Here is a 13,773-nt window from a genome sequence, read left to right on the forward strand (position 1 = left end):
CTTGTTTACAGTGCCGTATTATCCATAAGGCACTTTAGGCCAGTGCCTAGGGGCCCACTATGGCCAGGGGCCCACTATAAAAAAATGAAAAAAAAAATGTTAAAGATTTTATTTTTATGCAACAAAACTCAAACCACCTCAAAAATTCGCCATAATTTGGTTTACACATTCAATCGTCATATTTCGATATTGTGGAACATAATTCATTTTCGTGACGTTGGCATTACTGCTTTGGTTTACATGACAGGTCGACGGTCGACGCCCTTCAGAGGCTAAAAAGCCTCACTGCGGAGGCTAGGAAGAGGGCTGAGGGTGTGTTGGCTGTATCATTCGATATAGCCAACGCTTTTAATACCATCCCTCATTCCACCATACTCTAGGCTGGGATGGCGAACCATTGGCACGCGTGCCATCGATGGCACGCGCCACCATATTTAGGGCACGCCACCAATCACAAGATTTAATTTGTACTATACCTCTCATTGAGAGCATTAGATGTTATTTGATGGCACGTCTATGTCTACATCAAACGTTTTTTTTTTTTCGGAAAAGTGGCACGTTGATACCTAAAGGTTCGCCATTCATGTAGGCACTTCAACATCACAGAGTGCCTCAGTACCTTCGAGCGCTGCTGGCCGATTACTTACGGGACCGCGAAGTCCTGTATGTTAACAGAGACGGCCAGCACAAACGGCGCGGTGTAGCCAGCAGGGTTCCGCAGGGTTTGGTGCTCGGTCCCGTCTTGTGGAACCTAGGCTTCAACTGGCTCCTCTGGGGCGTCCTTCTCGCGGGCATTAGTGTCATATTATGCTATGCGGATGACACTCTGGTCACTGCCCGGGGAAGACATTTGGGGCCGCGGCATGGCTGGCGTTGGCGGGCGGCATATTAGTTGCTCGCAGAATACGACGCCTCTGCCTGAAAGTCGCGCTGGAGAAGACTGAGGCCCTTTTCTTTCCGGGGCCTCGCCAGCGCGCCCCTCCCGACGCGTTGAGGACATTAGGATTGACGTCAAAGGCCAAATGATATATCTGGGCCTCACGCTTTACGGGAGGTGGCATTTTAGCCCGCACTAGCGCCACGCCTCCTCAAGGCTGCCGGCGCACTGAGTTGGCTCCTCCCGAATTTGGGAGGGCCACAAACGAGGTGGGTGCCGTCGACTTTATGCCTGCGTTCTGAGGAGCATGGCGCTGTATGGCGCCCCAGTCTGGGTGGACGCACTCAACAAGAGGGAGAATGCTTCCCTTCTGCGCAGACCCCAGCGGGCCATAGCGCAGAGGGTCGCAAGGACCTACCGCACGGTAGGGCACTCTGCGGCGTGCGTCCTCGCTGGTACTCCTCCTTAGGAGCTAGAAGCTGGGGTCTCCGGATACTCGCGACACCCCCACTCGGCCTACGACGGAACGCCGCGGAGGTTTTAGTGGGTATACCCCGTCCTTTTCCCTTTTTAGGGCGCCGGGAGTCCCACATACCACCCTGTCCCCCGGCAGTGGTGACGGTGCGCAAAGCATTTCCTCCGCGACAAAAAAAAGGGGGCCCGAAACGAGCTGTGCCTAGGGGCCCCGAGATGGTTAATCCGGCCCTGTAAGTAACACAGGTTAACAATGTTGATAAAATATAGTGAGGAAATTAAACGAACAACCTGTGCCGGGTTTTAATGCTACCAGCGCCCTGGGCTTGACTTCTTTCTATGGCGCCCCCTAATAGTCATCTTCGTCAATCGACATTAAAATATGTAGCAAAGCATGATGCATTAAGAAGCAGTTCTGGTTCTTTGATACGGTAGACTAAATAGTTAGTTTAGAATCAGTCAAATGGTTTTTTTATCTAGGGGCATGTATCAAAACCACTTTCCTGATTTTTGCAGTTAAAGTTGTTTTGACCTGTGTTATGAGGTTTGACTATAACATAAACAATCGACCGGATAAGGTTTTAGATGTCAATAAAACAAGCTGTAGGTTTGATGCATTTTTATTTAACATACGAATTTCACTTACAAATCTAGATTATTGACTGGTCACACCAGATGACACGGTTGTTTACAACCAGATATTGCGTGGAAGTGTGTTTGGTTCTTTATTACAATCTAACAGTCTTTGCGTTGGAAACTACAGCTTTATAAATGCTACTGCCCAACATTAGTTACACACGTGACAAATTCCTTCAAGAAAAAAAATTACAGCTGGAAGAATTCAAGTTTGAGCAGAAATGTGTAAACAGCCAATCTAAACCTTAACCCGCTGGGTTAAGTCACAATTCGCGCCAAACACACAACGCCAAAGCCAAGTTACGATGCCAAGTTACGCGCCAAGTTGCTTGTAGAGCAGGGGCACATAGTCGTCGTACTTGGCCTGGTAGAAGTTCCCGGCGATCGGATCGCCAAGGTTGTACTTCTTGGCGAACTTGGCGATGGCGAAGTTAGCGCGGTTGTCACCGGACCTGCAAACGATATTAGAGTTGAATGGATTGGTGTAAGGTTTTAATTGTCAGCGTAAAGTGAGCTCTATGACGTCGCAATACAGTAGACTCAAATGTACGTTAGGCGGGGCTCTTCGAAGCTCAGAGCGTATAGGTATTAGGTGTGACCATTGCATAGTTGTTGTAGGTCAAAAGCTGTATCGTCTAAATGTTAGAGTAAAATTAAGTCTGAAGACAGCCTAAGTTCCTCGAAGGCTATTGCTCAAACGCTGCTTATATTTTTGCAGACAGTTGTCATCAACAGGCAGCGTATCAATCAATGCATTATCAGCAGGCCCCTCTTTCCCACTGGGCACTTTGGGCACGTGCCCTGGGGCCCCGCGAACGAAGGGCCCCTCGTCTACTCAATATACCTTTCTCAAGATGATATGGCCCCCCCTTGATCCTTAAGTGCCCAGGCCCCCTAGTAAGTTAAGGACGGCCCTGATTATCAGCTTTGCGCCGACGCTATAAAGATGAAACTTACCTATTAGTGAGGCAAGGCTCGCCACGTTTTCGCCAGGCAGCATATCAACGGATAATACATATTAACTTACGTGTTGGTCAGGCGGGGCTCATCAAAGTTCAGCTTTCCGGGCTGCTGGTACACCAGGAAGACATATCGGTGGAGACCAGTGTCTGGTGGAGGACCAGAGCCGACGTAGGCAGAGAGCGTCTCGCCGCTTGCTACGTTCGCTCCGGGCAGAACATCAATGAATAATGAGCTCTGCACGTGTGCAATAGGGGTGAGACTCGCGTGTCAGTGCCGGTGTCTAGGTCAACGCATAATGAACTCTACTCCTACGCTATAAGGGTGAGACTCACGTGTTAGTGAGGCGGGCCTCGTCAAAGTTCAGTTTTCCGGGCTGCTGGTACCCAAGGAAGACGTAACAGTGGAGACTGGTATCGCCAGCGCATAATGAGCTCTGCGCCGGCGCAATAAGGATGAGACTCACGTATTGTTAAGACGGGGTTTGTCGAAGGCAAGTTTGTCGAATTATAGCAAGACGTAGTGATGCAGAAAGGTATCACCAGCGCAGTGTATAATGAGCTCTGTGCCGGCGTAATAGGGGCTATGATGTCTACTTACGTATTAGTAAGGCGGGGCTCGTCAAAGTTCAGCTTTCCGGGCTGCTGGTACACCAGGAAGACATATCGGTGGAGACCAGTGTCTGGTGGAGGACCGGAGCCGACGTAGGCAGAGAGCGTCTCGCCGCTCGCTACGTTCGCTCCAGGCAACATATCAACAGAGGGTGAGACTCACATGTTGGTAAAACGGGGCTTGTCGAAGGCAAGTTTGTCGAATTATAGCAAGACGTAGCGATGCAGAATGGTATCACCAGCGCAGTGTATAATGAGCTCTGCGCCGGCGCAATAGAGTCTAGACTCACGTGTTGGTGAGGCGGGGCCCGTCAAAAGTGACATTGCCGAGTGTTAGTACAGCAAGACTTAGCGATGTCACCAGCGCAACGCATAACGAGCTCTGCGCCGGCGCTATAAGGATGAGACTCACGTGTTGGTCAAGCGGGAATAGAGGTCAAACTTACGTATTAGTCAGGCGGGGCTCGTCAAAGTTTAACTTTCCGGGCTGCTGATACACCAGTAGGCCTAAGATGCGCGCCGCGATAAGCGGTTATCACGCCATTTTATCGATTTTGCCCATACATTTTGGCGTCGATAAAAGTTATCACGGCGCGCATCTTAGGCCTACAGGAAGACATAACGATGCAGGCCGGTGTCGCCAGCGCATAATGAGCTCTGCGTCGGCGCAATAAAGATGAAACTCACCTATTAGTGAGGCAGGGCTCGCCACGTTTTCGCCAGGCAGCATATCAACGGATAATGAACTTTACTCCTGCGCTATAAGAGTGAAAACTCACGTGTTGGTCAGGCGGGGCTCGTCAAAGTTCAGCTTGCCAGGCTGCTGGTACACCAGGAAGACATATCGGTGGAGACCAGTGTCTGGCGGAGGACCGGAGCCGACGTAGGCAGAGAGCGTCTCGCCGCTCGCTACGTGTTTCCCTTCAGGCAGCATATCAAATCAACGGATAATGAGCTCTGCGCGTGGGCAATAGGGGTGAGACTCGTGTCAGTGCCGGTGTCTAGGTCAACGCATAACAAACTAACTCCTGCGCTATAAGAGTGAAACTCACGTGTTGGTGAGGCGGGGCTCGTCAAAGTTCAGCTTTCCGGGCTGCTGGTACACCAGGAAGACATATCGGTGAAGACCTGTGTCGCCAGCGCATAATGAGCTCTGCGTCGGCGCAATAAACATGAAACTCACCTATTAGTGAGGCAGGGCTCGCCACGTTTTCGCCAGGCAGCATATCAACGGATAATAAACTTTACTCCTGCGCTATAAGAGTGAAAACTCACGTGTTGGTCAGGCGGGGCTCATCAAAGTTCAGTTTGCCAGGCTGCTGGTACACCAGGAAGACATATCGGTGGAGACCAATGTCTAATGGAGGACCGGAGCCGACGTAGGCAGAGAGCGTCTCGCCGCTCGCTACGTTCGCTCCAGGCAACATATCAACAGAGGGTGAGACTCACATGTTGGTAAAACGGGGCTTGTCGAAGGCAAGTTTGTCGAATTATAGCAAGACGTAGCGATGCAGAATGGTATCACCAGCGCAGTGTATAATGAGCTCTGCGCCGGCGCAATAGAGGCTAGACTCCCGTGTTGGTGAGGCGGAGCTCATCAAAAGTGACATTGCCGAGTGTTAGTACAGCAAGACTTAGCGATGTCACCAGTGCAACGCATAATGAGCTCTGCGCCGGCGCTATAAGGATGAGACTCGCGTGTTGGTCAAGCGGGAATAGAGGTCACACTTACGTATTAGTCAGGCGGGGCTCGTCAAAGTTCAGTTTGCCAGGCTGCTGGTACACCAGGAAGACAAATCGGTATAAACTAGTGTCGCATATTGAGCTCTGCGCGGGCGCTATAAGGGTGAGACTGACATGTTGGTAAAACGGGGCTTGTCGAAGGCAAGTTTGCCGAACTGTTGGTATAGCAAGACGTAGCGATGCTATCACCAGCGCAGCGCGTAATGATCTGTATGCCGACGCGACGCGAAAGAAAATCTATTTATACTTACGTATTAGTGAGGCGGGGCTCATCAAAGTTCAGTTTGCCAGGCTGCTGGTACACCAGGAAGACATATCGGTGGAGACCAGTGTCTGGTGGAGGGCCGGAGCCGACGTAGGCAGAGAGCGTCTCGCCACTCGCTACGTTTGCTCCGGGAATGTTCGCTACAAGCCAGTGGTGCCATTCGCGGGCTTTGGGCTCAGTGCGGGACGGCGCGTCTGGATCTGAAGAGTGGAAGATTTTAGAGATGATTATTGTTAAAAAAAATACATAGGTACTGTCGCAGATTGCATTTTACAGACAGCAAGTCGAGTGTAGCATCTTATTCAGTTGCAATAGAGGCGATTTTACAACAACTATGAAGTCTGATGCTGTCGTCTGTAGTTCCTCTACATCCAACCATTTAATCTCCTTTTTTCTCAGACGCGTCACATGTATGCAAAGTGAGTGAGTAGGTTTCTTTACGAACGTAAATGTAGACAGAACCTTGACCGGAATGGGCATTATGATATCAAAAATGTAAGTGATAAGTTTTAGATTCACTTTCTTATCACTTACATAAATTATTTCATTCGAGTAGGTATTTGTAGTTTTACAATACGAAAACAATTTTTCGACTCGATTTTGTACAGCATTAAAAGGACCTATGAAATCATCGGTTTGCAAACTCAATTGACTATTTTTATTAATTATATTTTGGATGCGGATAGCGCAGGACCGGTCGCGTCGTTGTGAAAACCCTTAGGGCTATATTCTATAGCAACTCTATAGAGTTACCCGGTGTCCGTTTGGTTGCGCAAAGCTGCATACATTTTGTTGGTAGCCGGCGATTGGTTGAGCCGCCATGGTGTCCCGGTGAAACATAGCCCTTAGGGGAAGTCTTGGTCCAGCAGTGTCGTAATTTAAAACGAACCACTGGTCATTGTGAAAATCCTTGGAGAAGGCCTTTGTCAGCAATGAACTTAGCGAACCCAATTTTATTCAGGTTCGTGGGTTATGCCTTCGAAGTGGACGCCTCCGATTTCGTTCTACTGCGATAAAATGTATCAGGTACAAATTACTTTTATTTCAAGGAAATCAATCGAGAGGGTCCACCACTGGGGCAAAATACATCGGGGGCATAACCCACGGATTCTTTTATTACAGTTCTTACCAGTCATAGTCAGTGTATAAAACTTGTCGTCACAAGCATCCCACGAAACAGTGTTGTCCTTAGAAACGAATGACCGGTCATTGTAGAAATCCTTGAGGGAAGGCCTTTGTCCAGAAATGAACTTAGCTGAAAGAAACGAACGAACCCAAATCTAATTCTTACCAGTCATAGCCAGTGTGTAGAACTTGTCATCGCTAGCAACCCACGAGACAGTGTTGTCCCTTAGAAACGAACGATCATTGTGGAAATCCTTGAGGGAAGGCCTTTGTCCAGCTATGAACTTAGCTGAAAGAAACGAACGAACCCAAATCTAGTTCTTACCAGTCATAGCCAGTGTATAAAACTTGTCGTCACTAGCATCCCACGAAACAGTGTTGTCCCTTTGAAACGAAGGACCGGTCGTTGTGGAAACCCTTGGGGGAGGACTTTGTCCAGCAGTGAACTTAGCTGAAAGAAACGAACGAACCCAAATCTAGTTCTTACCAGTCATAGCCAGTGTATAAAACTTGTCATCACTAAAGCCTGGTCGGTGAGCACGTAGAATCCTGTCCAATGACCCCAAGCTACCCATCTCTATCGCTCGCGTGCAATTATATTGCTGTCGCGACTGTGCGACGGGCGCCCGCAGTGAGTGTGCGAGCGCGACAGCAACATAATTACGCGCGAGTGACAAGGATGGGTAGCTCGGGGTCACCGGACAAAGTTCTACGTGCTCACGGACCAGGCTTTAGCATCCCACGAAACAGTGTTGTCCCTTTGAAACGAAGGACCGGTCGTTGTGGAAACCCTTGGTGAAGGCCTTTGTCCAGCAATGAACTTAGCTGAAATGAACGAACCCAAATCTAGTTCTTTACCAGTCATAGCCAGTGTATAAAACTTGTCGTCACTAGCATCCCACGAAACAGTGTTGTCCTTAGAAACGAATGACCGGTGAACTTGGCTGAAATAAACGAAGTAACGAACCCAAATCTAGTTCTTACCAGTCATAGCCAGTGTGTAGAACTTGTCATCGCTGGCATCCCACGAGACAGTCGGCACATCCTTCACCTGAGTCGGGGTGAGCTCGTTGCCTTCCTCCACCACCACGCCGCTGGGGTATTTCACCTGCGAAGGGTACAGATAAGTATAGTTATTGTACACCATATGCGTCAAGATGACATTATGTTTATTATACTTTAGGCTGCTCAGATATTTGAAATCTTTACGAACTCCTCGTATATTTATTTATTTATTTATACTTTCGCACATAAAACTGTACAGTGGCGGACTTTATGCCAAGTGGCAAGTGGCAGTGGTATATTCTTCTGATTAAATTCACTGTTCGAAGACAGTAAGCTATCCCCCGGAAGTCCGGGACTCAACGGCCTCAAGGCCTATCTAGATCCTGGCTAGACAGGAGTTGGAAACAGCTTGTTTAAAATAAAAGGTTAAGGGCAAGTATCGATCGATTACAGTATACATCCATGAATTATTTGTCTTACTAGAGATAGAATTTGAATTTGTTTTTGCGCGTATGTAGACCGTTAATCAACCTGTTTCAGCGTCACATTTCAAGGCCCGAAATAATGTATTAATCGCTTTTTTCTGTGGGTACCTATAAGCAGGAGTACTAAACTAACTAATGATCATTACAGTCAATCATATAGCGAAGTAAAAATTACACGTTAATCAGTTGTTTTGATCACATGTCACATGTTGGTAATGATACATCCTGCGACAATCGTCGGTTAACGCGACATAATTCCGTGATTGTGTGTTATTCAGCTGTAGTTACGTCTATTTCCATTGCTAACAAGCAATTTTATTCTCGATTAATGTATCTTGTTAAGTAACCACCCATAAATTTTCTAATATCGAATACCAACGATAATGTGTTTTATCAACTTACTTATTATCCCAGTTTAATTAAGGAAGGTAAATGATGATCTAAGATATTTATAACTATCAACACGCTTTTGGTATTTTATAAAGAGCACCCCAAAACCTAGACTCTTGGCTTGTGTTGTATCAATGTGTTTTATCAACTTACTTATTCTTTCTTTTCTTTCTTTTCAGCCAAATGACGTCCACTGCTGGACAAAGGCCTCCCCCAAGGTTTTCCACAATGAACGGTCCTGCGCTGCCCGCATCCGCATCAACTTACTTATTACCCTAGTTTAATTAAAAAGGGTAAATGATGATCTAAGATCTTTATAACTATCAACACGCTTTTAGTATTTTTTAAAGAGCGCCGCAAAATTTAGACTCTTGGCTTAGAAAAGTTTGTATTTACTCTGCTCTTGGCTTCGACTCCTCCCTAAGAAAATGTATATTATAAGGAAAGATGTTGATAATGCTCATTGCACATGATTTTTCCCCATAAATAACCATGCCAGAACCAATGGTTTAAAGTTGAGTTTAAAGTAACCTACAATACAAGACAGATTCTTCTCAAATGAGAGACAATAAATCTGCGACGTTTTATATAGAAAAAATTATCACGGAAGTGTAGAGACAATATCCAAGTTTTTACTTGGATATTTAAAGTTCTTGTTCGTTAACAATGGCTAATTGGGAAAAAAAACCTTCAGTTGTATTGAATGAGAAATACCTATAATGGCTATTCGTTTATCGTTTAGTTTTTTATTGATACAAGATTTGAGTAGGTTTAACACGAAACATTTTAAATATAGGCACGTATGGACCTATAAGTTTCTTCAGTTATTTTCGAACCCCAGGACGAGTTCAATTCTCAGTGGGAATATTCATTGAAAAATCACTGCGAAATTGGTCCCGTTTTGACTATGCCACTGCCTAGGCCTATACGTTGGAAGCAATGTATCTTTCCGATAATAATTCTGTGCATGTCAAGGGTCAGATAAAGGTCGACAGAACGCAAGTAGAACTAAACAAAATGCCTAAATAATATTTTGATCCTTCGTGCCGGGTCGCGCGAAGCGCAGTTGAGACTTGAGAGCCTTCTAACTAAAGCAAGAATGGCCGCTGGCACAAAAAGTTTTCGAGTGACGTGTGGGCAGGCCCATTCGGTGAACCAACGATCTGGTGAAGTAAATTAATTAGAAGTGAAGGCTGTTGGGGCAAAAAGTTCTCAAGCGGGCGAGGCGTGGCGTGTGGGCAGACCTATGGACCAACGATCCTTTGAAGGTCATGGGAAGCACCTAGACCGACGGAGCAGGACCGATCGTCGTGGAAATCCTTTATCCAGCAGTGGATATCCTTTAGGTGAAACGGTAATAGTAATTACAGTATTACAAAGTGAATAGTAATTACATTATTAAAATAGCTCGCAGAATTGCTAAAATCAAGTGGCAGTGGGCGGGACACATAGCTCGTAGAGACGATGGCCGTTGGGGCAGAAAAGTTCTCGAGTGGCAACCACGGGCCGGAAGACGTAGCAAGGGCAGGCCTCCTACTAGGTGGACCGACGATCTGGTGAAGGTCGCGGGATGACCCTGGATGTGGACAGTGCAACGTTATAAGGCTAAGGTTAAGGTTTTCCATAAACCATTTGGGGAGATCTTAGTCATCAAGCAGCAGTGGACATCCTTTAGCTGAAACGGTAATAGTAATCACAATATGCACTCACCTGAGCCAAAGCCGCCGGCGCCTTAGCCACCACATCGGGCACCACTTGGTGCGTCTCGAACGCCTTCGCCACGGTCGACATCGCTCTCGCTAGCACCCTAAAATTGACCATAGTGCTGTCTGCTATTAACAAAACGAGCGCACATCTCAATATTGTCTTCACTCTCAACATTTTTAATCAATAACGCGTCAGCTACGACCAGCGTATGTTGAGTAACTGAGGTATAAGCCTCGCTGGACCGGTTGGCGCGTTATTTAGAAGTACATGTGTGTAGAGAAGTGTTTTAAGTGCTTTTATCTCGCACTTTTTTGCGCTAAGTTGATTTATCTCAATGTTGTGTTCAACTGTTGCTAGCTTGTTTGTAGTGATATGATAGTCAATGCAAAAGTAACTAAACTAAAGCTGATAATGTTGATGCTAATTGCAATATCTTGTCTAGATAATAACTAATGTATGTTGTGTAATCATAATGTCCACTTGACGTTACATATGGAGCGAAACTTCAAAAAACATTGTTTATGTTCAGCAAAAAATATTAACATTAAAAAGGAATAAAGCATTCAACAAGTAGCTATAGTATTATTTTAAAACATGAATAATGTTTAGTGCAATTTCTAACATAGAAAAATCTTTCAGTAATTTCATAAAACCACTTTTCTACATACAAGTACTGGATAATGACAACACATGAACAAGTTTAAGCCAGTGAAGGTAGACATAAGAGAGGTGGGCTCGGTCACACACACAAGGAATAAAAAAAACAAATGAATAAACATTTCACACTTAGACAAAGTTTGTTTTGATTTTTAGCGACTGATTATGTAACTTTGGAAAGTTTTTATAGCTAAAGAACATTATTTGCATGTATTATGTTGCCTAGTATTGAAACTGGATATGATTCTTGACACATTCAGCAGCAAAAAGGTGACCCAAAATATGTATTTTTCAAGAAGGATTACAAAAAGTATCAATGGTTGAATTTAAATTATTAAAAAGTAGCAGTATATTTCTGAATATGGCACCTATTTTTACATTAGATAAAGATAAACCATTTTGCTTAACTGCTGTTTAAAAAATAGTTCCTAAACTACTGAAACATCTTCTATTACAGTTTTACAGTGTCATCCATATGTGAAACCAATTTCTTTATCATTTATTCAGTTCTGATAAACATGGATTGTTTTGTAAATAGGCATCATTATGAAAAGTACTCATGTGACTTTTTCTTGGTTATGGTACACACAATAAAGATAATTAACAAGATTATAGTGTAGCAATTGACATACAAAATCATAGCAAGGATGAAACTGAATTTTTCTAAAGTTTTAATGGGGTATATAAAACTAGAATAGCAACTTAAACTTTCATACATACTAAAACAAATCCATATGGATATAGTATAATATAGCGCAAAGGACTCATCTAAGTTGCAATTTAATATCCCAAAATAATTTATTTACGGGACATACTGTTGTCCTGATTTCTAATTTAAATTCTGTGTTGTTTTGTTTACCTACGTGGTTCATCAGTTTCGAGCCAATTTCAAAAACTTTTTAAGGTTTTCTTGTCTAGATAGCAATGGCAGCGAATGCAATAAATTATCTTCATGGAAACATCGATAAAGAACCTACAAATTACATAATGCAGACGCGAACAAATACAACAGAAGGTAAGGTTAGTCATCATGAGGTTAGTATTGAAAAGGGACATTCGTTCGACTTAGTTGGTTGTAGTTGTGGCACAATTTTATTGCGATTTTAAAAACACTTTGGTAAAAAAAACTCACCGATTCGATAGTGATGAATTAACAGAAGAAGCAGCTGTTTATTTGGCAATTTTTATCAACTTTTAATCGCCACACAAAACGTCGAGAAAATCGGCCGGCAATTTTTGACGTTTTACTTTTTTTTAATACCGTCACGCGTCACGACGTCTTGTTATTCAGTTGTTTGAACACTTTTTTTTTTTTTCTGGCACGCACGGCTTGTTTGAACACACAGATATGGATTAGAGTTTGAACATATAATTTTACATTTTTTTGTCGACATCTTTCTCTTTTACACCTTTACTGTAAGTTGTAACAAGGAGAAAAAGAGAGACATTCTGTCATGGAGGTGTGCCACAGGGTATTTCGCCAAAAATGGTCAATTTTGTCTAATTTCCTTGGCACGAATTTTATTTTTGTTTTTAACTATTTTTTGTTTCCCAATGCATTAAGTAGTAAAAATTAAGCTAATATATCTAGAAGGGGTGTCATAATTCGTTTTAGAAACAAAGTTATGAGGTCATAAATTTTTGGTAGCCAAGGAAATTATTATAAATATTTTTTTTTCTAAATTTTCTTCTGTGGTTTGCTTTTTTTTTCGACCCATTTTTGTGTACTTTCGCAAGCAAACATGCCAATGAATATTATATCATTACGACCTTTTTACACAACTAAGGAAGATAAATGCAGTTGATTGAGTTAAGAGTTAAAAAAACAGTTTTTCTGTATCTATTCTGATACCTATTTCTTAAAATGTAAATTTTAAACTTATTTCAATAAAGAAATACTCAAAATTTGACTTTACGCCGAATTATTAAAGGTCTTTTATAATTTCCCAGGTCATTTTATGCCACGGAAAACAAGGAAATTAGGACCAAAGAAATTAGATTTATGCCTAAAAGACACCACAGACAAAAACCTATTTACCCTATGCATTTACTATTTAAAAATCATGGGTTTACCCCTACAGACACTACATTTGTGTAAATAAACAATAAAATTAATCCATTGTTTAGCTGCAAAAAGCCGTCCAAAGAAATTGACTTTTTAGTAAACAAAAACCCAAGGAGGGACCTATTTATGCGATTTGTCGCGAAACTGATCAACGACGTACTGTCCTGCCTCAATGGCCTCTTGGGATGAAATGGCCGAGTGTAGTGGTGCAGTGCGTTACATTCTAAGTTTTTTCGTTTCGTTACAACAATGGTCGAAACGAAGACCCAGGGAAATTATACTTTTGACCTGGACAAGAACTTAACTTGGGACCTTACTTATCTAATTTTGCATAATGTTTTCTACGGCCGTTTACTGTAATCAATCCATATCCAAATCCGTCTGTCAACTGCCAAATTAAAATCTGTTTTCTATCAAATATCCACAGTTTTCGATGCCTTTACACTTTCTTAATGTTGTAATTCATCTTAAAACAAAAACATCGAAAACCTTTTTTCATAATCATATTAAGTGCACTTTATCAAGACACACTGTTTAAACGTAAATCAGTCTTTGTCGTCCTGAGAAAAATAAATAAAAGGTTACCCTACTTAGAAAGAGAGAGCCTGCCCACAGAGAGCGAGATAGTGATACATAGGTTGTGCTTCAAGTAGGTATTCTAAGTCTGGCCTCCATTTTTATCTTTAGCTTCATGGTGCGCGCACACCTTAATTAACTTTTAGTTAGAAAAGTAGAGCCCCGATTACGGTAACTTTTAACGTTTCCAATCCAGA

General features: G+C 43.5%; 1 protein-coding gene across 4 annotated transcripts; it reads right to left on the reverse strand.

Moving 5' to 3' along the window:
* Positions 1–1,958: 1,958 nt before the first annotated feature.
* LOC114355794 (protein D2-like) lies at positions 1,959–12,186 on the reverse strand. Of its 4 annotated transcripts, none has more exons than XM_028308814.1 (5): positions 12,068–12,186; positions 10,282–10,378; positions 7,676–7,799; positions 5,553–5,766; positions 1,959–2,439 (listed from the first exon to the last, which is right to left on the reverse strand). In XM_028308814.1, exons 2-5 carry the CDS (start codon positions 10,360–10,362, stop codon positions 2,301–2,303), a joined length of 558 nt encoding a protein of 185 aa, XP_028164615.1. In that variant the 5' UTR covers positions 10,363–10,378; positions 12,068–12,186; the 3' UTR covers positions 1,959–2,300. The 4 variants fall into 4 exon arrangements, with proteins under 4 accessions (XP_028164615.1, XP_028164613.1, XP_028164612.1 ...); XM_028308812.1 differs by having other exon boundaries at positions 10,282–10,400; XM_028308811.1 differs by having other exon boundaries at positions 10,282–10,403.
* Between the last annotated feature and the right edge of the window lie 1,587 nt (positions 12,187–13,773).

This window comes from Ostrinia furnacalis, unplaced genomic scaffold (genome assembly GCF_004193835.3).
Source record: "Ostrinia furnacalis isolate ACB-3 unplaced genomic scaffold, ASM419383v2 OfSCF2514, whole genome shotgun sequence".
NCBI lineage: Eukaryota > Metazoa > Arthropoda > Insecta > Lepidoptera > Crambidae > Ostrinia > Ostrinia furnacalis.